At 47.5% G+C, this 27,804-nt stretch overlaps 1 protein-coding gene across 1 annotated transcript in view; it reads left to right on the top strand.

Annotated features, from left to right (window-relative positions):
- TM9SF2 (transmembrane 9 superfamily member 2) overlaps positions 1-27,804 on the top strand; it is a 993,889-nt gene that overhangs the window by 541,646 nt on the left and 424,439 nt on the right. Inside the window, exon 12 of the mRNA XM_069637011.1 lies at positions 8,204-8,261. Within this exon, the coding sequence (XP_069493112.1) occupies positions 8,204-8,261 (58 nt within the window). The remainder of the gene's footprint in view (positions 1-8,203; positions 8,262-27,804) is intronic.

Genomic DNA, 27,804 nt, shown 5'->3' with positions numbered 1-27,804 from the left:
TACACTAACATCTGGATAGTTAGGGATTGACTGCCAAAGCATTAGAAGACAAAAGTGTTACTATGAAGTGAATTACTGCTAAAGTGTTGAATAGCCCTCATTTTCCTTCATACAGATTTTCTGATGTGACTTTACTAACTGAATGAATCTATAATTTCTCTGTAACAAATGGGCAGCACTACAATTAATACGGTAGAAATCAGTCATTTTATGTAACAATTGTAATTGCAGACAACTACCATTGACGCAGTCACGCATGAACAGTATTGTGAATAATTCCTGTGTATTGGTTAGTCTAACATAGTATTTACTTGCCTACCTTGTCTATATAAAATAAATCTATTTTAATTTAACTTTCACTGTGTAAGAGTTTCTTTGAACTATGGGATTGACGGGGTTCAGTGTACTTACCTACAGCTCGCATCTTCCTCATAAGATAAACCGGGCTGCTCTGCCATTCTACCAAATCCTTTGTGTAGTACAGACTTATTCTAAGAGTTGGGGACCTGTATACCAAGGGATAGTTTAATAATCTTACCTCGAGTGGACTTTAGAAAAACTCGCCTAACAGGTGCCTTCTTTAGATCAGGACAGAGCAGCAAGGCTTCCCCAGGACCGGGCTGGGAGCAATGCTGACCCGCTGCAACAGTTCTCCGGTCTTCAATGGGCACCCCGAATGGCTGCCTCATGACAAGCCTGCTAAATCAAAAGACGCCGAACATAAAACACCCTCTCCCAGCTTTCTGATGTTGAAGGACGCAGCGCAAGCTGTTCCGGAAGTCAAAAATCGACCCACACTCGAGGAAAAGCCCAGGGAGTCAGGACTGTCCCGTTCAGTGGAGAAACATGTCCCCAGGCCCCCTACTACGGTTTCTAGCTCTAAAAAGTCAGCTTCTAAGGGCACGTATCATAGGGAGAAACATAAATCCAGGGATTCCTCTCAAAGACGGGAACACAGACAAGCAAAGTAAAAGGGAAAAACCTAGGGAAGAGCCGGAATCTGATGGGATTCCTACACAGGACAGCCCTGATTCGATCATAGAGGATGAGCCTGATCCTATCATAGGGGAGGAGGAGTTATACAGTAGCCTACCTACCCCCGCCTTTACCTACCCGGGGATTATTCGCAGTTCAGCAAACTGATCTGCCCAGTATATAGATAGGGTTATGAAACGTATGACCATTCTTGCACATTTTTTTGAAGAACACCCCCAGGCTCTTCAAAGCCTAGGAAACAAGCCTCCCACTACCTAGGCGTCAAGCTCGAAGGCTTCACCTGTGGCCTCAGTCCCGTTTGCCTACACACCCGTCAGGAAAGAGATCTCACCGCCCCCCCGAGGAACTGTATGAAGAACCAGTCCACAAGGCACCACGCTTCTCCACCTGCCGTTACGCCTTAGATGTAGGAGCTGATGAGTACCCACACGAAAATACCTATTATGTTGATGACATCAGGGTTGACGACGTCAGTGAAGGGGACGATCAGGGTGACACTGAGTCAGTAGTCTTTGCCATGGACTCTCCAGTCCAGCAGGACCCTTCCTTACATGATTCCCTGGTAGAGAACCAACCCTTGTGTAATTACCTACTTCTCGGGGCTGCTGAACATTTTGGTATCGAGACACAGGAAATCCAGCAAGCTGAGGATTTCGCTGAAAACATCTTGGGGACAAAAAACCGGCAACTCAGTTTATCCCCTTACTCAAGTCGGTAAAGAGAAGGATTCAACCTTCACTGGACATGCCTAATCACACTAGGGCGGTAAACCCTCGAATCGAAAAGCTTTTCCGCCCAGCACCTTCTGATCCTTTGTATATAAGGGTCCGACTTAAACCAGACACTCTAGTAATTACCACTACCTGGAAGAGAACGAGTACCCCCTTGGCCTCCTCCGGGCAAGTAGAGTAAAAAAAACTATATACAATGGGAAGAAAAACAGCATCTTCGGCGGCTTATCAGGCACAAATTACTAACTCCACCTTGCTAGCAAGCTATGACTGTAATAAGTGGGATGAAGTTACAGCCCTTGCAGAATGGGCGCCGGAACCACTCAAATCTAAGCTCTCCCTTGTGGCTGCTGAAGGCAGAGCAACGGCAAGCGTCCTACTCAAGAACAACTTTGATGCAGCAGATAACGCTGGGCGCATTATTGCTGAGGCCACCATCCTCAAATGCCATGCCTGGCTTAGGCAGTCTGGATTCAAATTAGAGACACAGGCTACCCTGCTCAACATGCCTGTTGAGCCTAATGTTTTATTTGGAAAGGCAGTTGAGAAAGCGCTGAAGTACGCCAAGGACAACTACGAAACACTGAAGTCCCTTGGCCAACTAACAAGCCAAAGAGGAGGCAATAATTTTCTGCGGTTTCATGGGCAAAACGCACAGAGGCACTGGCTATAGTCAGTGCCAGGGTTCCTCATGGAACAATAACCAACAAGCATCCCAGGGTTATCCCAGGGGACAGCGCCGGGGTCGCGGAAAGGGGAGAGGTTCCCCCACCAGAGGTGGAGGAACACCCTCCAAGCAATGACACCCCGCTACTAGGCCCCTCCCATGCCTCCCCAGTTGGGGGACTAATTTCACACTTCACCCACGCACGGGAGGGGATAACATCAGACCAGTGGGTGTTATTGACGGTAGCGGGAGGTTACTGCATAGAACTCCAGGGAATCCCATCAAACCTCCTCCCGCGCCAGAAAAGACCTTTAAGAGAGGAACAACTCATCTTAGTGGAGAAAGTCGAAGCTCTACTCCTCAAGAACGTCATCGAAATCATGACGTACAACGAGGTAAACAAGGGTATTTATTCAACGTACTGCCTTGTTCCAAAGAAAGATCTGACCATGCGCCCGGTATTAGACCTGCGCCCTGCAAACAAATTTGTCAAGCCACAAAAATTCCACATGACAACGCTACAAGAAGTAATCCCTCTGTTAAAACAGGGGGGATTACATGGCTACATTGGACATGAAAGATGCTTATTTTCATATTTCAATGTTCCCAGTGCACAGAAGATTCTTCAAAGTAGCAGGCCAGCACGATCAGTTCAAAGTGCTGCCCTTCGGGATAGCCTCGGCTCCAAGGGTGTTCACCAAGGTACTGGCAGTGGTGGCGGCACACCTTCGCAGGGAGGCAATCCCAGTGTACCCCTACCTGGACGACTGGCTGATCACGGGAGAATCCCACCATCTTTGCAAGATAAACACGCAAAGAACCATAGACCTCTTCCAATTGGGCTTCTCAATAAACGAGAAAGTCAAGTTTGGTACCAAACACATCGAAACAGTTCCTAGGGGCTGTGTTAAATACAAAGACAGGCTTAGCCTTCCCATCAATGGAAAGAGTGCAAAACATGCTTCGGCAAATACCCCAGTATCAGGTCGGTCTCCAGATACGCGTATGCAAAGCTATGCGTCTGCTAGGCATGATGGCATTGTGCATTTACCTGGTCCCCCAGGCGCACCTTCGCATGCGACCAATGCAGGAATGGTTGGTGAAAACAATGGTCTCAGGCAAGTGGTCAGTGGGACGATCTAGTGGTTCTTTCGCCTACACTGATTCAAAACCTACGCTGGTGGTCAAGGGAAAATTGCTCAAGGGGAAACCCTTCCACAGACCGGAAACGCTAGCGGTCGTCAGAACAGACGCGTCACTTTCCGGGTGGGGGCTCACTGGTCCAGGGGTCCACACTCTAGCGGACTCTCTGAGCAGATATCCTCCGCCAGAAGAACACGAGTGGCAACTACAGGTGGACGTGGTAGACCACATCTTCTCTATGGGGCTACCCCTCTCTAGACTTCGCGTACAGCAATGCCCAGACTTCGCGTACAGGTTCCCCCAACCAGACTCCAAGGGGAGCGCCCTATGGATGAGCTGGTCAGGGAAATTTGCTTCCGCACCACCCCCCCAATCCATTAATCAGCAGAATAGTGAACAAGATGCACAGGGATCAGATGACACTCATCCTAGTTGCTCCTGTGTGGGCGAGACAACCGTGGTATCCACAGCTGCACAAGCTGGCGTTGTGCGGACCCATCAAGCTCCTGTACCAGGTCAACCTGTTGACTCAACACGGGGGGACGATGATACACCCACAACCTCCCCTCACTCTTTGAACTTGGCAGCATGGCTCCTGAAGTCAGAGTTCAGACACCTCAATCTTCCACAGCGGTGTATGGATATCCTAAAGGAAGCACGGAAACCAAACACCAGACACTGGTTTCCTCAAGTGGAAGAGATTTGTCATTTGGTGCCAATCTAAACAAATCAACCCAATAGAATGTACTCCAGCACACATTGTAACATACATGCTCCACTTGTTGGATTCTGGGTTGGTCTTTACCTCCTTTAAAAGTCCACCTAGCAGCTTTATCAGCCTACACCACCTCTCAAAGTAAAGTCTCATGGTGGAAAGCGCCAGTCATTAAAGCATTCATGGAGGGAGTAAAGAGACTACACCCTCCAATCTCTAATCCCCCGTCAGGCTGGGATCTCAATGTAGTGCTAGCAAAACTCATGAGCCCTCCCTTCAAGCCTTTGCATCAAGCTACTTTTAAACACATTACCTATAAAACTGCCTTCTTAGTGGCTAATACTTCCATAAGAAGAGTCCGCGAACTCCAAGCCTTGTCAGTGCAGGACCCTTTCTTTATCATCCATAAAAACAAATTGGTTTTACAGACTCACCCTAGGTTCTCCCCTAAATTAATTTCCAAGTTCCACGTAAACCAATCAATTGAGCTTCCAGCCTTCTTTCAGAAGCCTACTAGCTCAGCTGAGGTCAAACTCCACACACTAGATGTGAGTGTGGTTCTCTACTACGTAAATAAAACCAAACCGCTTGGGAAAACTGATCAGCTGTTTGTCTCCATGGCTACAGGCAGACAAGGAGAGCGCGTTTCCAAAAGAGCCATCTCCAGATGGCTAGTCGAATGTATACAATTATGCTATTCATTATCAAACAAGACACTGCCTTCTGCACCAAGAGCCCACTCCACACGGGGCACTGGGGCTACTTTGGCCTTTATTGCAAACGTCCCCTTAGACAGCATTTGCACAGCATTTACATGGAGCTCTGTTCATACCTTCACCCAGCACTACTGCATTGACACGCATTCCAATACACATGCACAGGTGGGACAAGCGGTTCTAAAACATCTATTTGCCGCTACTCCTTCTCACAACCCACCACCTTCTCATAACACTGCTCGCTAATCTATGCATAGCATGTGATCTAAGCAGATTACACAACCAACAGAAGGAATACATTACTCACCGTAATCGTTTTTCTGGTGCTTGTTTCTGCTTATATTCACATGCGCCCACCCTTCTCTCCCCTGAGAGAAGGTGCATAGATGTTATATGAGCTTCTACATATCTGCTTGGATACAACTGTACTCACATGACACTCGTGCTACCTCATGTCGGAAGAAAAACAATCTGAGGGACCTCGACGTGTGAGGGCTCATGGGTACTGTGGACGTCAAACAAGGGATAGTATTACTGGCACGCCCTGTCTACGTCCCATTTTGAAAACAACTGTAATACTCTGCAGCTTCCACGAGATGTCGGACTATGCAAAGCATGTGAATCTAAGCAGATACAAGCACCAGAAATACTATTGCGGTGATTAATGTATTCCATATCAGAATCACTTTAAATAACTCATACCATTTATACTAGAACACTTTGGAATACGTTAGAATATACTTCAAAGGACACTCACTTTTGTTTGTTTGCGGTTACATTTGTTGCAACGTAGGAAAGGCATGACAATGCTATCGTATTTTCGGTAATTACGTGCACATGTGGTTCTTAGATTTACGGTAAGACATTTACTCTGCAAACCACACAAAGTAACTTGAAGGAAGTCAAAGGGTTAGAGTAACACTGTCTGGTTCAAGGTTCTAGAGAGTTTCTTCGCACAGCAAGTCTTTAAAGTCCAAAATCGCAACCCTAGCTAAAGGCAGTTCAGAGAGGGCTCCACGTCTTGACAAGCAGCAGAATACGTGAGTTCCTGTGAATTTCCTCTAGTCTTTTAGAAGAAGCAAGTTAATGAAAAACGATGGAGACCCTAAATAGGACTTAATGAAGGGACAAAAGCAGCGGCTTGAGTCTGAGGTAAGAGGGAGTTGCTGTGGACTCCGCTATGTGCACTCCAACTCTCTGGAGTGACTTACTGCAATTGGGTAAGCAATACCTTCTTCCCCCACAGTACTTTAGGTTAGAAGAAAAGGTTTGTGCTGGATGCTCTGCGATTTTGTAGCACTGGTCCCAAACCTCCGGATTCCTTGGTCTGATGACTGAGGACAGGACAACGGACGGATGTCTTTCAGCAGCAGTCTCGATGGAGGACCTGGTTGACTCTGCTGTTTTGACACCTTTTCTGCAGCACCAACAAAGGACGTGTATCGCCCTGTCAATATTCGCTTTCTGCATTCCTGCGCTCTGATGAAGAGATCTGGACAAGTTGTATCAGATCTTTGTAGTGTCCTTGAGGGCTCAGCAAATGTTTGGACGGATTCAGACTTTCCACGATGATGCACTCGAAATGGGCAGCAGGTCTCCTGGTATTGGGGTTCTGCAGCTCCTGAAACTCCTGGGACCTCGGGAGATGGCTCAATTCAAAATTCATCTTGGGACTGGTTGTCCCCAATTGCCAAAGGGAAGGAGTCGTCATCGTTGGAGTTCCTCTGTTGCACAGAAAATGGGGTCAGGACAACAGTGGTTGCTTCACAGTATTGCAAAGGGTCTGCTGGCGTCCCCGGTTGTCTTCTTCTGTTACTTCTGCTTCTAGTGGTCGACTTGCTTCTCGATCCAGAAGCCTCATCCTGTATGCAGTTCCAGCACACACTCCTCTGCATTTTACAGAAAGTGGCATTTGGCTGTCCAATCAAGACAGCCAGACCCCCTGTGGGAGCTGGTCCTATTCAGGGACTCCGGCAGACAAAGGACATGGGGAGGGGGGGGGGGGGGATGGAAAACCTCTCCGCCACTTCCTGCTTGCCCAGACACACTGGAGCCTAGGTGGGGACACCCAAGTGTTCCTGTCAAAGGCAAAACAACCAAGCTAGTAATGGGGGAAAAAAGGGAGGCCCTAAGTTGGTACTTGGGTGCCCCTATTGTGCACTACCAAGGCTATGGACGTATCTTGCGGTACAAAAATTGCACACTAGTTGGTAGAACACTTCGACTGCCACCAGCCATAACTAGGAAAAGGCCTGTGACTAAAAGTGACAGGAACAGAGATAAGGGGAGGATACTAGGCATTCCTTTGGCACTCCACATAAGGTGGTATGTGCCAATCTCTCAGGCGATAGTTTTGGGAGAGATACTAAGAACGTCTGTTAAGAACTGTAGTTACTTGAGGGTATGGAAAAAGAATCTTAAAGGAAGACCCCAAGGGTCCCCAGCAACCCTGCCCAGAAGGAGCTGTGTGCTGCAATAGAAAGATACTGATGCCTTTAAGAGCTATGGAGCAGATGGAATCCATAGTACAAGTAAAATACAAAGAGTTCCATAAGGCACAATCCACAAAGAATGAGTGTAAAAAGGCTCCACCCATTCAGGATTTAAAGAAAAAGTTACCCAAGTCCAGCAAAAAGTGATGGGGTGAGGTGGGTGGGTGGGGGGTGTGCGGTCTCACTATGAGATGGGATGAAGCATCAGTTATAAATCTCCTTAACAGAGAGTCACCAAGAAGTAGATTAGCATCCTTGAACTACTCGGACTAGGCATGTATTTGCAGTCTTCAATAAGTGTTTTTATATACATGCCAGACCTGTTTTTCTTTCTGACGGAATTCTAAGCTCTGACTCTCTAAAATAAATGGGCACTTTCCCTAGTCCCTCTGACTGAACTTTCCAAGTGTCCACTTTTTTCTCTCAAGTTAACAAATTACTTCTTGTCCTTAATAGGATGGTGCACAGCCACCTTTTCCCCCCTTCAACTTCTAAGTGCCTTGTTGCAAGTCTAGTTGGATGCACAGTGATTGGGGAAAAGAAATAAATGTGCTTTTTAGAATTAAAAGATACACAAATACACCAAATATTTTCAACTATAGTTTTGTTTGCAGTGATTCTGTAATTATAAAAGTTCGCAGAAAATCATGAATCTTAAAATTGAACCATTTGGTTAGATGCAAAAGAAACTAGATTGGAATTTGCAAGTTTTGCTTAAAATTAAAACATCTTTTTCAATACAGCTTTTGGTGGTGAAAAATGGAAAACCAACGTTCTGCTGACATCGTTCCTGTGTCCTGGGTACGGTAAATTATTTCAGTACTTTTTGTTTTCTTTCAAAGTATCCTAGGAATTCTAACTATGTATTATTCCTTCATGAACCCAGCATATTCCTTGAAATAGATAATGTTAAAGGTATCGATATAGCGCACTGTCACCAACAGAGTTGGTCTCCAGGCTGCCAGGCAGATCTGTAGACAAAAAGGTGGGGGGGTGGGTTAGTGGGTGAAGAGGACGTAGGAAAGTGAGAGGTGGTGTACTATTGGCAGCTTCAGTTCGGTTTTCACCGTGCGCTGAGCTTGGGTGTGCATATAGGATCGAAACGAGTCCTCGCGTGTTGTTGCGATCTGTGTTTGTTTTTGGTGTGGTATAGTCCGTGCGGTTGGCTGTGAGAGGTGGTTGTGTGGGTTTTTGTGTGAAATAAGTATGCAAAAATGTGAGATTTTGGTTAGTGGGTTGTATGTCTCATCCTCGTAGTTTTGTTTTATGTATCGGGTTGTCATACTGGGTTGGTATATTTTCTCTTGCTTTACTGACTGTCTAGTTTCTGGGGCGATCGTGGCTGGTTTCTTCTAATTTATTTGGGCTTAGTACCCCCGGTTGGTCGAGCATTATCCCCTAGTGCGATAGTGGTTATATTCTCATTCATCAGTTCCTTTCTATTTACTGTCGCTAGTCCATTGGGTAGGTATGTTATTCTCTTCCCTTTCCTCACTGTCTAGTTTCAGGGGCAGTGGTGAGGCTGGCTTCCAGCTAAGTTATTGGGCTTGGTACACCCTAGAGGGCAAGCATTATCCCTGCTTAGGTAGTGGTGTTATATTATAATTCCCCGCTCCTTCCCATCTATTTATTGTTGGTGGTCCATTGTTGCCCATGTTTACGAGGTGGGCCAGGTGCTATTGCTGGGTCATACCTTGCTCTCCTTTATGATTGATCTGTGGGTGTTCTTTGGTATGATTCGTTGTGGTTTGTCTTCTAATTGAGAAGTTGATATGTTGTAGTTCGTATATTCTTAATTTGATAAGGTTGATGACTTAGGGAATCAGGATAGGTTTGTCTGTCGTTCCGCTGTGTATGTCCTTATGGACATTCTTTCTGGTTATGGGGTGAAGAGCCATGATTTGAGGAGTTTCCTGAATTGTAGGTGTTCTCTTGTGTTGTGTTCCGTATGTTCTTTGGTAGTTCGTTCTATGTTTTTGTCTCGAGGTGAGAAAGAGGATCCTCATTTTTCTCTTGTATTATTTGGGTTCCAAGCGGATGTCGCTGCTGGATCTGAGTGGCTTTGTAGTGTGATGTACGTTTAGTTTTCTTCTGAGGAACTCTGCACCTTGGTCGAGGATTGCTCTGTGCGTTATGCACATTGATTTGAACTTGATCCGCTGTTTGATGGGTAGGCAGTGTAGCGTTTTCAGAGCTGGTGTGATGTTCTCTTCGAGGTAGTTTAAGGAGCAGTCCGGCCACCGCATTTTGTATGCGTTGGAGTTTATTTAGGAGCCGTTCAGGCATGCCTAGATATAGGCTGTTGGCGTAATCTAATCTGGACCTGATGAGGGCCATGACGGTAGTTTTGTTGGTGAATGAGAGGAATAGTCGGATCCTTTTAGCCGATCACAGGAGAAAGAAGCATTTCTTGATTAGGGCCTTTACTTGTGGCTCTAGAGTGAGTTCGTTGTCCATCAGGACTCCCAGTTTCTTTACAATCGATGATGGGGTTCGGGTATTAACAAGTTCAGTTGGCCATGGAATGTAGAGGTTGTCTTCTCTGTTTTTTTTGGTGATCATTATTTCTGTTTTGCCTGGGTTGAGTTTGAGGTAGTTAAAGTTCATCCAGTTGTATATTTCACGAAGTTAGTTCTCTAGTGTTGAGTTGTTTTCTTGTGAGTCTTAAATTTTGTAGATTATTAGTGTCCTTGTCAGCGTAGTTGTAACAGGTGAGAACATGTCTTTTGATGATTTTAATTAGCTGTGACAGGTAGATGTTGAATAGTAGAGTTGAGAAGGATGATCCTTGTGGGACTCTGCATGATGATTCTCGTGGGCTTGATTTGTAAGGTTTCATCCATATTGTTTGTTCTGTTTGTTAGGAAGGATGTGATCCAAAGTGTCGGTGATTCCGAATTCTTCCAGTCTCATGATGATGATGTCGTGGTCAACTGTGTCGAATGCCGTGGAGAGGTCTAAACGTTTCAGAGCGGTGCTGTTTGAGTCTGCGTTTGCATTTACATAATCCCAGATTGGAATAAGTGTGGTTTCTGTTCATCTCACCGGTCTGAAGCCTACTTGTGCCTGGTTTAATAGGCAGTGTTCAGCTATGAATTCTAGGGCTGTTCTACATGTGTTTTTTCCAGGAGTTAAGCTGGGTAGGGGATGTTGGAGATGGGTCTGTAGTTGGAGAGGGCCTCTACGTTTCCTGTTGTATTTTTGAGTAGTAGTTTGATGTATGCAGATTTGAAGGCTTGAGGCACTGTCCCTGTTGAGATTGGTTGAGGACGTTCCTGTAGTATTCCATTGGTATTCCTTGTGAGAGGATTGATTTGTAGATGTCAGGGGGGCAGGGATCCGCAGGGCAGCCTGATTTGTTGTTTTGATTTAAAAGTTTGATTAAAGTCTCCACTGATGTGTGGGACGTTTTGGAGTTTGTTCTGGTGTTCATTGCAACAGAAATGATATATCGAAGTGATACTTTGCTAACATATGGCTGTATTTGTTTTGCATTGTATATTTTACTTTTTGTATCTTTTGCAATTTTTTATTTTCAGGAAATTGTTGGTTAACCATGCGTCTTGCTCATGCCCACATGTTGGGAACTGGTTATTGTAAACTATTGATAAAGAAGTCTGTTGCCAGATGCAGAAGTTGGAGCACCTACCTACGATTGCATACCACAAATTGAAAATAATCTACCTTGTAAATATATACCACCTTCACATTGTTGAAAAGACTATTGCATTTGGAGGGGCAGACTGTCGGTTAATGTTCAGAGCCTCCTTGTCCATAATGAGTTCTTGTTTCTATTCTCTACTTACTAAACTATGGAAGTAATCCTTTTATGGCACGATCCAGAGGCTAGCGATGCAGATTTAAAAACATTATCACAAGCACAGAGTTCGTCCAGACTCGGATAAAACATTTTGGAGGTGGAAGCTTTGGCCGGGCCACCAAATTGGGGGTTGTGATCCTGTATCCCTCTGTTAAGTCAGTAATTATATTTTGGGCATTCTAGGGCCACTTTTCAGGGCCCTTCAACATTTTTTTTTTTTTTCTTTTTCCCTTTTTCTCCAGCATGGTCTGGCATGGATATTCCCCGTCAGGCTCGGAATCCTCGGTAAAGAATAAAAATCAGTTTTGTTTCTGAACTGTCTTTCTACTAGTAACCAATCACTGGTCTCTGGGTCATATTGCCCCCAGCTAATGACTGCCCTCTACCTAAGCCCCTCCTCTGGCAGCCATCAGATTTTTACAGCACGTTCAAGTGTTGGGAGTCCTTGTAACGTGGAGAAGGACTGTGCGTGCTGTAAGAACATGTCCGACTGGACAATGAGGGATTGTTATACTCGACTCACCAACTGGTTGGAGGGGAAGAGCCCAGCAGCAGGTGAGAAGTAGTAGTCCGAGCGGTCTTCTAAGACCTTTGAGGGCGCTCCGGCGACGGGGGCCCAACAAAAGGTGGGCACCGGGAGCACCGATGGTTCAGGCTCTTCGGCTGCCAGGCAGGGCACGATGTCACCAACGCCATCATCCACAAGCCAACGCTCTGGCTCGGTGAAGAGGAAGTCGGAGAACCCGGGTAAGCTTCGGGAGAAGCCCCAGCCGATCCCGATGGAGACAGCCAATGGGGAGCAGGTCAGCAACCCTCCCCCTAAGGTGAAGGCCTCAGGCACGCCTAAGTGTAACGCTCACCTGATTCTCGCAGAGGCGCTGGTCTTGACTGGGCGACTACCGTATCTTCAAAGGTGATGTGCAGCACCCGGTTGGCTCTTTGGGCTGGACCTCTGTGCCCTGCATGCCTGACGTGCAGAGTAAGATGTCTGCAGATAGAAAATACGGGGTTAATGAACTGGGGTTATTGGGGTGTCCCTATCTCTTTCCTCTTCTCTCCTGTAGACCCCCACAGGTTAACGCTCTCACCTTAGGTAAGTGAATGCCGAGCTCTCCATCTGCCTCGGGGCAGGGTGCTGTAACCAGTTCCTTCACTGGATAGGTAGCGCAGGCCTCTTGACTTCAGAGGACTGCTGACCGTCATTTACTGCACGAACGGTAAGTTTCGAGTAACTCAAATGTCTTTAAAGTCTTTAATAATGATGTCTCTTGTTTTGCAGGGTTCCGGCGATGGCGGATGACGGGCTGAAGTGAGTTGAAGATGGAGCCCGTGTGATGAATAGAAGCGCCTGGAAGCACGTAAGTAAGCGCTTGTTGCCAGCTTCACGATGCGCTCTAACTGTCTTTTTATTTTGCAGGTACAAGTTCGGAGCGGCTGCAGGGTGCCGGGATACCCACTGGGTTAGATGTGGAAAGGAGTAATGGCACGTGAGTATTAAAGTTCCCCAATGTCTTTAAACGCACCTTGATTTGTCTTTCAGATGCGGGATGCAGCGCCGACGGCCTCCGGAGCGTGCGAAGAGCTGGTAAGCTTTTGTCTTTCAGATGCCGGAATGCAGTGTGAAGACCTTCGGAGCGCACGAAGAGTAGGTAAGCCTTTGCCTTTCAGATGCCAGAATGCTAACCTGTTCTTTCTTGTCTTTATAGGTGTTGCTGAAGACTGGATTCAGGATGGTAAGCCTTTTTCCTTAGGCCCAGGACCGGATGCAGAAGACACGATGAGCGTTCTGCTGCAGAGGGTGCAGAATAACGCAAAGCAAGATTCATCCACCGGGTGTGGTTTAAATAGCCTCCTGTAGTGCTTAGGTGTCTCCTTCCACAGCCACGCCTAAGTAAGAAAAGTGTTCCTGGTAAGAAAAGAGTTCCTGCCTTCCAGAAGAGTTCCAGTGTTCTGAATCTAGGGAGTGGCTCCAGCCCCACCCAACAGGAAAAGTAGTTCCAAACAGAAGAGGATCAGAGGCTCAACTGGCAGGCAAGTAAGCAGTATGGTCTGCTGCAGGTAAGTCCACCCAAGCATTATGAGCCCGGCGCTTCCAGCGCTGGGACTGGGCATATTTATGAGCCTGGTGCCACTGGCGCCAGGACTGGGTCCAAAAGGTCCCAATTGGGACTGGTTGGCACTCGGAACCTGGGTTATGGATCTGCTTCCAAGGGAGTTGGGAAAACCCTGACCTTTTGGAAGCAGAGATCATGACACTAAGGTCGTGAAGGCCTTGATTCTCCCGACAAAGGCCTTGATCGAAGGAGTCGTGGCAGCCCTGGCAAAGCCAGAGGAGGCTACCCCAGTGGAGGCTACTTCCGGGCCTAGAGTTTCCCTGCCACCCCGGAGAGAATCATCTTTTCAGCCTATCGAGAAGACCCCTGTGAAACCCTGGGAGGAGAATGGGGGGGGGGGTTGGGGACAATAACCATAAGATCAGATTCCACCTCTGAGGATGAGCTCACTAGCGTCCAAAGGATCCTGGACAAGAAGTTCGAGGAAATCGGGGCCTATGGGAGGGATCATGACGAGGCGGACGTAGAGAGCAACGGTGGAGCCAACGAGGAACCGCAGAGGGGGCGGAGGACCCCATGCCCCAGCCGTTGCTCCCGTCGCCACTGATGCCTATGCCACAGGACAACTCGGGAGCAATCTTCATGGCTATCCAGACCCTGTGTACGGAGATGAGGACAAGGTTGCCCTTACCCTCATCGGACAATCCAGCGACGTCTGGACCGTTGGGGAGCCCACCAAACATGCGGAGGCGAATCCAACCTCCCCCCTCCTTTCCAGCCTTCATCTCCTTCCCCTCCTCCGAGGGATGAGACAGGAACGGCGACGGCGGGGACGGACGACGACAGTGGTGACTAGATGGATCTCCCATCACCCCAGCCTCTCCTCCCGACGAAATTGGCTCCTTTCACGGCATGATCGCCAGGGTATCAGAGCTTTTCCAGCTTTGTCCCAAAGAGCAGAAGGAGGGTTTCCTCTACCAACAGGAGGCCAAGACGAAGACCGTCCTCTCAGTCCCGTTACTGGACATCTGGGACGAAGGACTGTCGCTGCTCAAGAACCCGTCCACAGCTCCTGCGAAGAGGGACCGGTATGAGAAGTACCAGGTCCCAGATTCCGCCCGGATGTGTCTCACGGCTCAGCCGTACCCGAATCCGGTTGTCTCCGCAGCGGCCAAGAAGAAATCGGCAGGGGCGACGGCATTTACTTCCACTTCCCCACCGGACGGTGAGGGTAAGAAGCTGGACGCCATGGGACGACCATCAAAGCGGCCAACGCCCTCACAATCGTGGCACGCTATGACAGGGAGCTGTGGTTCAAGATTGCTCCCCTTCTGAATTTCCTGCCAGACAAGTGGGCGGAGGCCCTTGAAATCCTACAGGAAGGTAAGGTGGCGTCGGACCACACCATCACGGTGGCCACGGACCTCGCTGACACCAGGTTTTGCCAGATGGGTGACAGCGTTTGCCTTCGCCGGCGTGGTTGGCTCAAGGCCACTGACTTCGTCAGGACTTTCAGACCAGGGTACTGGACATGCCGTTCGAGAACAACCTGTTCCGCAAGGCAGTGGACGAGTCACTGCAGGCCATCAAGGCAGACACCGAGACGGCACGGGCCTTGGGTTCTCCATCGACAGCTGTCCTTTCAGGCAAATCTCAAGGTGACTCCAAAGGATTTGGTGGTGGTTCTGCGTCGTACTGCCAAGCAGCCCGCTCATCGTCGCGGGAGGCCTACAGAGGCCGCAGCAAGGCCAGAGGATATCGTCGTCACCAAGGAGGCAAGGCCTTGGGGAAGCAAGATTGAACCAGCCGTGACGTCTGGCCCGCACCCCAGTGGGAGGCCGGCTGGCGAAATTCGTCAGCGTGTGGGAGTCCATCTCCACCGACAGTTTGGTGCTGGAGGATCTGGCCCACGGGCACACTCTGGAATTCCTAAGAAAGTGTCCCTGTCTACCACCCGTGGCCATGAAGGAAAACGACATGCCACAGCTACTTCTGGAGGTACGGTCAATGCTAAAGAAAGGGCGCGATAGAACTCATCCCAGAGAGGCTCCGGAGTATACTCGCGGTACTTCCTGGTCCGAAAGAAGACCGGCAGTTGGCGACCCATCCTGGACCTTCGCCACCTCAACAAATACATGAAGTCCCAGAAGTTCTGGATGGTCACCCTTCAAGATGTCGCTGGACTTGGAGGATGCCTACTTCCACATCCCCATACACAAAGGACATGGAAAGGTCCCACGATTCGTAGTCCAAGGGCAACACTACCAGTTCAAGGCCCTACCCTTCGGTTTGAAGTCGGCGCCAAGGGTCTTCACCAAGTGCCTGGCACCAGTGGCGGCGCGGCTGCGCCTGCAGGGGATCCACATATACCCCTACCTGGACGATTGGTTCATCCAAGCAAAGTCAAGAGAACTCGCCGTCGATCACACAGCGAAGACCGTCCGATGCTCACGGATCTGGGGTTCTCTATCAACTTCGCGAAATCCCACTTGGTACCGTCGCAAGACGCCCTGTTCCAGGGAGCCAGACTCGACACAGTGGCGCGATTGGCTTCACCGTCAGAGGAAAGGACGAAGGCCATCCTGGGCAAGGTACAACGGCTGTTGACCATGGAAACGGCCAGGGTGAGGTCCATCAAGTGCCTACTTGGCATGATGTCATTGTGCATCTACCTTGTGCGCCTATGCAGGTTGCGGATGTGGCCACTGCAGGAGTTCCTCGACACCTGTTGGATGCAAGCAGCGGGCAGCTTCAAAGACCAGATCTCCCTCAACGAGACGTTCCGCCAAGCGATCTGGTGGTGGGGAATCCGTGCGCATCTAGCGGCGGGTATGGACTTCCAGACCCCGACACATCAGAAAATGGTGATGACGGACGCCTCCCTGGAAGGATGGGGAGCGCACACCGGAGATCTCCACGCAAGAGGCCTTTGGCTCCCGGAGGAGAGGTCACTACAAATCAATATCCTGGAGCTCTGAGCCATGGTCTGGGCCCTCGGGTCGTTACTCCCGTCCCTCAAGGGCAAGTTGGTGAGGTTCTTCACAGACAACACCCCCACCATGTTTTACATCCGGAAGCAAGGGGGCACAGGATCTGTGGCACTGGGCCGTGGCCCACGGGATGTTCCTGGTACCCTTCCATCTGGCAGGAATAAAGAACACCATCGCAGACTCACTCAGCACGGAGCTGCGCTCCTGCCACAAGTGGGAGCTTTGGCAGGATCAAGTGGATCTCCTGTTCCGACGATGGGGCAATCCCCAGATCGATCTATTTGCGACGGCGACAAACACCAAATGCCGGAGGTTCGCCAGCAGGCTTCCCCAGTCGGGGAGCATGGACAACGCAGTCTGATTCCCCTGGGACGGCCTGTTCCTGTTTGTGTTCCCACCATTGCTGCTGCGACTCATCAGTCAACTCAGACGGTCCCGGTGCAGGATGATCCTCGTCGCACCACAGTGGCTGAGGCAGATCTGGTTCCCGGACCATCTGGACATGTCAGATGCCCCATTCCCCCTGCGGCCCAAGTCAAACTGCCGAAAGACGCAGATCTTCTCGCCAGGGAAGGAGGCGCCATCCTCCATCACGACCCTGGATCGCTGAACCTGCAGGCTTGGCTCCTGCAGCACTAGAGTTCGGCGGGTACGATATCCCGGTGGACTGCAAGGAGGTGCTTGCAAAGGCCAGGGCATCCTCGACTCAGTGCTATGGACACAAATGGAAGAGGTTCTCTGTCTGGTGCCGTGCACAGAAGATAAACCCTCTGCGGATTACGCCCCCTCAAGTGCTACCGTACTTGCTAACGCTGGCCAAGGCGGGGCTGGCGCACGCCTCCATCAAAATCCATCTGGCGGCGATCTCCCGCTACACCAGAACTCTGGGGCGGTCACCTCTGTGGTCTCATCACCTAGTGAAGGAGTTCATGAAAGGACTGTTCCGATCGTTCCCGCCGGTGAAGGCTCCGGCCCCGGTGTGGGAGCTCAACGTGGTGCTGACCAGGCTCATGGGGCCGCCATTCGAGCATCTGCATTCGGCACCGTTGAAGTTCCTATCGTGGAAGACAGCGTTTCTTGTGGCCATCACCTCAGCACGAGTGGGAGAGATCCAGGCCCTCTCCTGCAAACCTCCATACCTGACATTCCACGAGACGAGGTTAGTGCTGAGGACGCACCCCTCCTTCGTGCCCAAGGTGCCGTCGGACTTCCATCTCAACGAGCCCTTGGCGTTACATGTTTTCTTCCCGTCGCCGGCTGAGAGGACTTTGCACTCGCTGGATGTAGCAAGAGCGGTGAAGTTCTATGTGGACCGCACGAAGAGTTTCCGGAAGACATCACAGCTGTTTGTGAACTTTGGCCCAGTGAACCAAGGGAAGGCCCTCTCGAAGGCTTCCATTTCCAGATGGCTCTCCGGCTGCATCATGCACTGTCACCGGTTGGCAAACCGACAGTTGCCCAGCCGTCCGAGAGCCCATTCAACCAGAGCCATAGCTGCTACTACGGCGTTCCTGTCTAGTGTGCCCCTGCTGGATATCTGCAGGGCTGCTATGAGGAGGTCGACGCACACCTTCACGAGATTCTACTGCGTCAACCGGGATTCCAGGGAGGAGTCCAGTCGGCCAGGCATTGCCGCTCAACCTGTTCGCTTGAAGGTGAGCCTGGTGAGGAGGTAAGAGATGCTTAATGTTGAGTTGTTGTAATGCTTAATGTTGAGCCTTGCCACATCCAGTGGTTGTGCATGTATGTACTGCTATGTATTCTTGTATTCATTAGCATGTGAATCCTGCTAGACCCATGCTGGAGAAGGAATAAGTTACTTACCTGTAACTGTTGTTCTCCAGCATGGGTCTTGCATGGATTCACAAGCGAACCCTCCCTCCAACCCCTCTGTGGCTCTTCTCTTGGTCCTACTGCCACTTTACGTGCTACCAAATCTGGAGATGGCTGCCAGAGGAGGGGCTTAGGTAGAGGGCAGTCCTTGGCTGGGGGCAGTATGACCCAGAGACCAGTGATTGGTTACTAGTAGAAAGACAGTTCAGAAACAAAACAAACTGATTTTTATTCTTTACCGAGGATTCTCAGCCTGACAACGGCTTATTCATGAGCATGTGAATCCATACCAGACCCATGTCGGAGAACAGTAGTTACAGGTAAGTAACTTGTTCCTTTCTTTCGATCATCGACGACCATTACGTTGCTTTATACCTGAAGGTATTCGGTGATTGGGTTGCCCCTAATTCTCCCAGTCCCAGGATTGCCTCTCGGACTGCCCATTTGTGCCCTATGGTGAGTTTATGACCCTGCACAGGTATTGGCGAGTAGGTTTTTGGCCGTTAGACTTTAGTTTTGGATTCACCAAGGGTGCTAGCCGTTTGTCTGCAGTGGTAGCCCAGTGTACCTTTTTGGTAGCCATTGTGGTTACCAGTGTGTTCTTTAAATCCTTCTCTCAGCCATTTTGTGTTTCAGGGCTTCCTTTGATCATGGTGACCATGAGGTAGAGCCCAAAATGGCCGTTCTGCTTATGTAAGCCCTGTGAGCAGACAATGGCAGCCTCCATATCAGTCCTAACTTGTGTAGGCCCCTGGATTATCACTCTTAATTCCTCTGGAGGTTGTTTTGACTAAGTGGCAATTCATCTGACCCTTTGCCCTCGGACCCCTTTAGGGATTGGCTGCCTGGCTTTTGGCCAGCACCTTTGTGCAAGGATATTAGGCTTTGCCATGCCCCTGTTTCATCCTCTTGCTGCTTTGTTTCTGCAATTTGGGTGTGCTGACCTGCTGAAGGTGGTTTTCTGAACGTGGCAATTTTTTGCTAATTTCATTTTTTTTGTTTTTTGTCTTTTTTTTTTTTACACTCAGCAGAACTATCAAAATGTGCAGTGAATGGGGCATAACCCAGTTTGTGTATTTAGCTTTTGGCAGTCCTGTCCGGGTTTTTGAAAACTACTGACGACTTCCCAGTCGAGCCATCCACTCGAACAGTTTTCTTGGATGTTTCCTGCCACAGCCCACTGTCTTTTTCCTGCCAGTATCGCTCACTTGACTGTGGTTACATGCTGCTTTCTACAAGGGTTCTGAGACTTCCTCACTCCGCCATTTTTCAGCTTAGTAAGTCGGGGGGTGCCTTCAATCGCCCCCATCCTAGGATCGTTTGCTTCTGGTTTACCTCCTCTAAAGTGGATGGCCCACACATTCTTCCCATTACTTCCAATGCAATTTAGAACCTGATCTGGAACTCTGTAAAGTTGACTCTGGGGTGCTAACCTGCCCCTGGAATCAACTAGGGGTTCAGTGAGCTCTGGATCAAGAATTATAATTTCAGTACTTACCTGTGATTTTAACGCATTTTTAAAATACTGCACTGCGTTTCTCAAATTGTGAATATAGACATTGTAGCTAGTTTTGTCTAAGACAAACATTACTTAACCGTAATAGTCTGTTTTGTTTGGTTTGTTTCTAAGTAACATGCTAGGCATAAGCCGACATCTATTGGTGTGGAGAGTTGCACCTTTCATTTACGATTTTTGGAAAGGGCATTGACATGGACTTTCCTGTCACACTAACCCTAGCCTATGTGTGCAGTTACCCGTGCTCATTCACACACAGACATCCTCGCATCGTTTTCCCCCACCATAGCTAAGATAACTGTTGCTAAAATGTCTTTAATTCTTGAAAGGCTTTGGCAATGGTTGGAAAATATACCCTCTACGAAGGTGATTGTCATGTGTTCATTTATATTTTTAATACTGTGCCCTAGGGGTCCAATTGAATGTTGAGTGTTGTAGGCTTTAGAGTATTTGTCCTGCACGTTGAAATGTCTGCATATCCCAAAATGTTAGGTGATGACCACTAGGTCCAGGGCCTTCCATATATACATCTTGAGTGGGCTGTGGATTTAGGACTCTGTACAACATAGTGCAGATCCACAAGAGGGAGGGAGAGGGTATTGGGGGGAGGGGGAGGGGTCAGTTACTGCTTGTTAGGTTTTATGGTTCTCCTGTTCTCTCCACTACCTGTTTATTTGCGGTGAATGCCTACCTCTGATAGTGGGCCCACTTGTGGGCTAAGTGGGTCCTTTTTTAGATATTTACTGTGTTTTATAATTTACTGGCTACCTTTTTAATACCGTATATTATAACTAAATTACTTATTTGTCCTGATGGATTTTTCTGTGTGTTAACAAAGTATATTTCTTTTCACTACATCAGTGTCGTTTCTTTTCTAGAAACGTGTGCACTAATTGAGTTGAGTTACCTACCTTAAGAGTTTTGGCTTACCTTTTTTCATAGGGCCTGTTCGCCTCCCATTAAGGTCAGTGGTGGTTGTTCCCTCAAAGGGTGATTAAGAAAGACCTGCCTTAACACACTTCATGCCGGAGTTCACTGGCTTCTAAACGCTATGTTAGATCTATTTACTGGTACGCAATTCGATGATATTGGACTGAGTGAGCACTGTCGGTATTCCAACTTGCAAAGTGTTGGCCTGCCGCATTCTGACGTGGCTGTTTAACTTGCTGAGCTATCTTCCTAGACTTTTACACCAATGCAAACATCACTATAATATTCTCTGGGGATTACGCTGGCAGGGATACTTTGTCTGGACCACTATTTCGTCAAATATCCCTATTCATGGGGCTTTCCATCCCATAAATTGTTTTAGATTTTGAGATTTTTTTTTAAAGCTAGCTACTGTGGCGAGAGGTTACGACGTACTTATTTTCTTAATTTCAATATTGCTCTGATTTCTTTTTTTTTTCACAGCACATTGTCTTGGTCTCTTTGTTTCCTTTACCAATTCCAATTGTTTGGCAGACTTCTTTGCCCATGTCTGAATTCCAAGTCCGCTTTAGTCAATGTTTGACTTACTAGCCCCAATAAGATACATTTTGAATTGTCAGGGGCTCAGGATAGTATTTATATTTGATTTTTCAATTTATTTTAAAAACCTTGCTCTGCATTTATTCAATGGGATTATATTTTTAACATTATTACTAGCTTTGGTGGCAATGTAGTACGTTTTCCCTCAATGGGTGAATCAGGTAGTTGCAAACATTTTCCAATAATTCTTGAAAACATTTTTGCTTTGAAACTATTTCCTACCCGCTAAGGCTTTGTTTTATCAGGTTTGCATTAATTTTAATATTGCACCCTGAGGGGTTGGGGGGTGTCTGGGCGGGCAGGAGAGGGGGTACAGAAGTAGTGCTATAGCCCCGAGTGATTTTGAGCTTATTTTTTCTGTCTGGTAAAATTGTTGGTTTCCCTTTTTCTCCCGTACTCTATAGGTCTTAGTTGCTGACCAGCAGGTCTAGGGCCTTTCACACACACCAAGGTTGGGTTGTTTCTTTATGACTATTAAGGTGGATTCGGACGGAGAGGCCAACCTTTTATTTTGAACAGAAAAGCTACTGATGTCTAGCCAAACCATTTCGAGGTAGAATATTAGAGCAGTACGTCTTAGACTAGGGAAGGTATGAGATGGGTTTAGTATTAGTGAGACACACGGTGCACTCCATTCAGGTTAGAGAGAAGATGTACAAAAATATACAATTATTTATTAGGCCTTTTAAAATGCACTCTTAGCGATGAAACCTTCAGTTAAGTATAATGGCAAAATTACTTGTGAATATGCTTAGATTCACATGCTTTGCATAGGCTGCCATCTAGTGGTTAGTGCAGAGTATTACATATGTTTTTTTCAAATTCGAAAGAGGTGGTCATCGACTGGGCCGTACCTTTAACACTATCCCTGTCCTACGTGTACAGGTACCAATGATCATTCACCCAATGACATCCTTGGATTGTTTTCTTTTCGACATTAAGGTTGGATGCTAAACGCAAAGTCTCTGTAAACAAGTGCAAAGAAGTCTAAACCATCAAGGTCTAATCAAAGTCAAGGTCCACCTCGCAAAAGATCTGCATCGAACACAATGTTGGCAACGTTTTCAACACCAGACTCCAAAAGAAGTATCATGCCTAAAAGATGATGTAGTAGGCAGAGCGGGGGAAGGCTTAGTTAAATTTCTCTGAATACACATTTAGTGAATACCTTTAACCCGTATTGTTTTTACATGAAGCTCTCCCGTTTCCTGGCTACGCATTGGAGAAAACTCCATTAAAATTCTGCCCAAGATGCAATACCAAATTCCCTTGGAGTGCCACGCACAGAGTATGTAATAGCTGACTTCCAAGGGATCGCAATGACCTTGGTGCAAAGTTTGCAAGCTTTTTAAACCGAAGACCATGACACATCGTGCAAAAAGGTGGGCAGTCTACTCCATGCAGGCCTAAAAGAAGGGCAAATCTACTGATATAGCTGAAGATTTCAAGGCATAGGAAGCGGGCATCTGCTCCGAGAATGACGCTGAAGAGCAGGCTAGAGAGGAAACGTTTCCTTTCAGCTGGCCCCAGCTCCGCAGGGCCAACGTCGGGTCCTGCTGGGGAGACCACCCCTGGTGTCCATGAGGCTTGAAGACCCCAAGTCCAAAATCAAATCAGACAAACTCCGAACTAAGCATTAGTATGAGAGTTCAGCACCTAAGTCTAGGCCATTGACAGAGTAGGGCAGTATTGCACATAAACACAAAAGCACTTTGGAACATTCGATGAGTGTCAAAGCTGAAACAAAACAACAGAACAAACTACACAGTTCAGCGGAAAAAAAACATACTCAAAGGATGCCCTGCTCCCAGGACATGCCGCCAGTAGCTTCACGGATGCATGGGCCACCATTGTACTAAAATGTTGCCAGTCTTCTTTATTCGCCAACTCTTGATGACTTGCCCTTTCTGGAGCCGCCTTCTACCCAGATGGATGGGGATGGTCTTGATAGACGAAAGCTCACCAAGGCTCTGTGTGCCTGACAGGACAGGAAGTGGGGTGAGTTGACTGAAACTCCCCTCGTCGTTGTCCTGCAGTGTGGCTGCCTGGATCCAGTTGGAACTGGGAAGCTGGCTGTCCTTGTGATCACTTTTGGGCACTCTGCACTTGAGAATCAAATAAATGAAAAGTTTGGCGTGTTAACACCACACACACTGCAGCGTTTGATTTAAGCTTTCACGCCCTGGCGGAGAGGGTTGGGGGCATTGGTTATGAGCTTAAAGCTAACGGCCTGCCAGCCCAAACATGGATGGGCTGATCAGCCTCAGCTCGGGCCATTAAAGCCCATGTTCCCCCTCCCTGATTGCCCCCCCACCTTTGCTGGGTGTTGAAGCTATTCGCACCCTGGGACTTAGCAGGGTGCAGATCGTTTTCTCCCCGCACCCCCTTCAGACAGGAGATTAGCTGAGTGCGAGCCCACCTCCAGTGGCATAAAAATGTTTGGCTGCCAATGACAGCCTCCTAAATCCCTTTTCCCTTTAAATGGCAGCGGCCAGACAGGAGGAGCTCAGGGACCACAGCTCAAGGCGCTGGTCCCGCAGGTAAGTGGGGGGGTGGGAAGGCAAAAAAATAAAGAAAAGCGCCACCCGGGGAAGGGGCTCGGGTGGGTGGCTGGAACAGCGGGTTGGGATTGTGTATTCTCACCTGCTGGTCCAGCCACCTAATTGATTGGCTCACCCTCCCGGGTGCGAATTCTTATATTTGGCAAACTGGAAACAATATGCAGAGTTGAAACCGTGCATTCAAAATCCCATCGATGTCTTCATCAGATGGTGAAGAATGATCCATTAAGTCCTACATCTGCCAGCCATCATGCACACTTAACATTCAGGAGTTACTTACCTGTAACTCTTGTTCTCCAGCATGGGTCTTGCTTGTGAACTTCTCCTCCTTCCCCTCTCTGCATCTTCTTCGTTACTGCCACTTTACGTGCGCTACCAAATCTGAAGATGGCCACCTGCAGTGGCTCTTAGGAACACAAGTGTCATTGGCTCTGGGCAGTAGGACCCAAAGGACAATGATGGGCAATAGAGGAGATGAGCAGTTTTAAGTTTAAAGCTATGTTGCTTTTGTTTTACAGAGGGAATAGTCATGAGCCTGTGAATCCATGCAAGACCCATGCTGGAGAAGAAGAGTTACAGCTAAGTAACTTGTTCCATGTCGCTGTTTACCTTCATGGACCTTTTTGGCAGAGACAGTCTGTGTCCGTTACCCTACATTCTGAATATGGCAACAGTGGATAATACCAATAGCCAGAATAAGGGGCTCTGTTTGGTGAAGGTCATAGCATTTATCTTGAGTGAAAAAAGACACTCAATTAGTCATTGCAATTGTCTTAGTGATCACCAGCATTTCGTTAGAGGTCCATCTCTAGCATCATTAGCTCAATTAAATACTTGAATTATTTGAAGGCATCAGCATCTATGATTTTAGGTGTTGAGAGGCATGGTGACAGAGACACTCAGAAAATAAGATTCCAAAATCTTATTTAAAGTTTCAGGGTTGGTATATTACCTAACTAGCCCTAGCTTTAAAGGGATGTTTTCCTGAAATGATGCTTCTGTCGGCCGTTGGTGTCTGAAAGTCCAAAAAGAAGTCTGTGTCTAAACCTATGCTTGCCCTCACTCTAAACAAAAATGTGTTAGGGGATTTTTGTCAAAAATGAAAAGTAGTGGTTCAACAGAAAAATAAGGAAACCAGTGTTTGTTTCCGGTGGCTTCCTTGTCAGGTGTGGTTTTAAGTTAATCAAAATGAGTTAAATCAAACGGCGCTGCTTGCAAGACCTTCGCAACAGGGGCATTGTAATGAATTCCAATACTTTCAGTGTCTTTGTTCCTTGGGGTTCACTTCCCCAAGCTTCAGTCTCTTCAATACTTCTAAAACAAACCAGTAAGTGTCCAATTTAGCTGGGCATCTCAGGGTTTCCTTCCACAAGCACAGGCCCCTTCCAGCTTTCAATCTGTCCGTTTTTATCAGGATGTACTTTGATTTCTTAAGTAGGCCTCTGTGGTTTCCCTTCTCCAAGCACAAGCCTCTAACCACTTTAAACACAAAACAAAAGATCAGTTATTTTGGTTTCTCAAGGCACCATTCCCCAAGCTTGGGCCCCTCTAATTCCAAACACAAAGTCAATTGAACAGGATGTGTCCTTTTTCTTGGTTACAACTTTTCTCGCACAAAATTTCCTAATGGGGTAGAATCAGAGGCTTTCGAAAACACTAGGCTCCTTGCTTTTATTTAGCACAACCACTCAGACTCTTTGCCCCTATGTTTCCTACTGGCACTTTTTTATCCTTGGGTCTTCCTTTGTGCACGCTTATATTGCCTCTTCCTGCTTTCACTTTGGGGTGCATACTTGCACTGTTTTCCACTCTGTGCACCTTCTGTGCCTCTTGTACCTTCCTACATTAGTCAGCTTATTCTGCCCTTCTATTTTACTCTTCTTTTTGGCTGTTGACACTGGCACTTCTTTTCATTCACTTCTGTCCTTGCAACTTAAATACTGTAGCTTTCCTTCTCTGTGCTCACTTACACCTTTTCTTTATTTCCAGGCCACTTGCCCTCTCTTGACTTACTTTACTTGCTATGCGTCTTTACACCTTTAATATACTTTCCTTCTCTGTGCTCACTTGCACCTTCTTTTCAATTTGCTTCTGTTCGTGCTTAACTTTCCATTCGTTCTGCTTGCCCTTTGCTTTAAATCTGCTTCCTTTCGGTCTTCTTATTTCTGCGTCGCTCTCGCACACCATTTACTTGCTTTATTTTTAATTTCTGCTTCTTGCTTTCCGCTTCGTGCCGTTTTCCCAATCTTGCCTTCCCTTTCCCGTTCCAGCCACCCGCACACTCCAAAGTTTCTCTCTTTGATGCAAAACTCACTGAGGAGCGTGGGGCTGGCGAATGGTTTCTCTGGGACGCTTTGGGTTGATGTCAGGGTCTCTCCACCTGCCCCTCAGACACCTTTTGGCCCAGCACATGGCCCAAGGGAACGAACACTTACACGGACTCTGCCAGCAGGGTCCCAGCTGCTTTGCTCCGCTCGCGGGAGACACGGCTCCCTAGACACGCCGCAACCCTCCTCACACACCGTTGCAGCACGCCAATCTCGTCCGGATCATCCTTTCTGCTGCTCCCAGCTTCGTGGCTTCTGTGGTCCAAAATGCTTCTCCGGCTTGCTCTTCCACTTGTGTTAAACCACACCTTTTGTAGTACAAAAGCGAGCGAAGTGGAGTTGGGTGTAAATGTTCACTATTAACTGCGTGACTCGATTGTTGGTACAGCTAGAGTTCTTTCTAGGGTAGGTTGCCCTTACTTTCCCCATGTTATTCCTATGGGTAATCTGTACTGATCTTAGTTGCTTCTTCCTCGTCTCACTATATGTTAAAAATGTGAAGGGGAGATGGAGTGAGATTGAAGATACCCCATGAAGGCTGAGGGAGACTTAGTTGGGGTATTTGTGGGACTGGGGGAATACCATGTCTCGACCTTCGGCATCCTCCTCCCAATCCATCCCGACCCTCCACTCAGGTGATCCTCCCTCGTTTGCCACTCCCAGGCTCAGGATCAAAAAGAGATGGCCCTTCCTTGGCCTACTGAATGGAAGATCCTGAGGGAGTGGTTGGAAGAGTACAGTCTGGTTTCTCAGTGTCCTGCAGCCTTCCCCGGAGTAGTGTCTAGATTCTCCCTCCCATGTTTGTTTTATGCCAGGTTTGCTGCTTTCAATAATTTAAGGTGCACGCCTATGTCGGTGCTTCTGTCTGTGAGATGAGACAAACTATGCATCCTGGATAAGTCACAACAGCTTTTCGGGCATTTTGCCCATCGCGCTAAATACATTGTTGTGTCTCATTTCTGGTCCCATTTCTAGGACCAGCTAGTTGATGTCATTTTCATTGTCTTCTAATAGTGAAGCTACTCCTAACCTTTGAGCTTTGTTCTGAGATTATTCTAGGTCTCCTTCGCTAGTCATGCCAACCTACTTCATTTCACATGGTTCTGTAGAACACACTTTTACTGGGGAAAATAGCATGTACTTATTTCTCTTGCCTTATTGGAAAATGTCAGTTTTGATATTAGTGTCACAGCAAGTGCAATTCCTTTGCCCCTGGTAAAAAGTCCCTCCACACATACTCCAAGCTTTGATTTTAAGCATCATTTTTCAATAGTGAGTGGACAATTTGGTTCCTCAGGCATTTTATATTTTGAGGCTGTATAATGGGGTTCTCAGATGGTTATACTTGTGGCTTCAATTAAAGGCCAGTTTTTAGTCATCAAATTCTGAATGTTTGTAAAATTATTTCAATGAGATGGTCGCTCATGCAATGTGTTTCTTATAAGTTCGTTTTCTTGCATTGATCCCTAAGAAATGTAGTCCTATTGGTATTAAAAGCTTGTTTTAGTTTTTATTCATAACAATTTTGTATTGATGGCTTCTCCTAAGGGATTCCGGCAAGCCTCTGGTTAGATCAAAATTATCTTTTTTCCTTTGTTGTGCCAGAGTCTTAATAGCGGACTCAAGTGAATATTATCCTTCAGTGTTCTGGGGTGTTGACTTTAAGATTGTAACTGTGTATTCCTGTCAATTTCTTTGCAGTAAACCTTAATG

Source organism: Ambystoma mexicanum, chromosome 7p (genome assembly GCF_040938575.1).
Source record: "Ambystoma mexicanum isolate Mex_15411 chromosome 7p, UKY_AmexF1_1, whole genome shotgun sequence".
NCBI classification, from domain to species: Eukaryota; Metazoa; Chordata; class Amphibia; order Caudata; family Ambystomatidae; genus Ambystoma; species Ambystoma mexicanum.
Note: the sequence above shows the minus strand (reverse complement) of the source record. Positions and strands in the feature narration are given on the sequence as shown.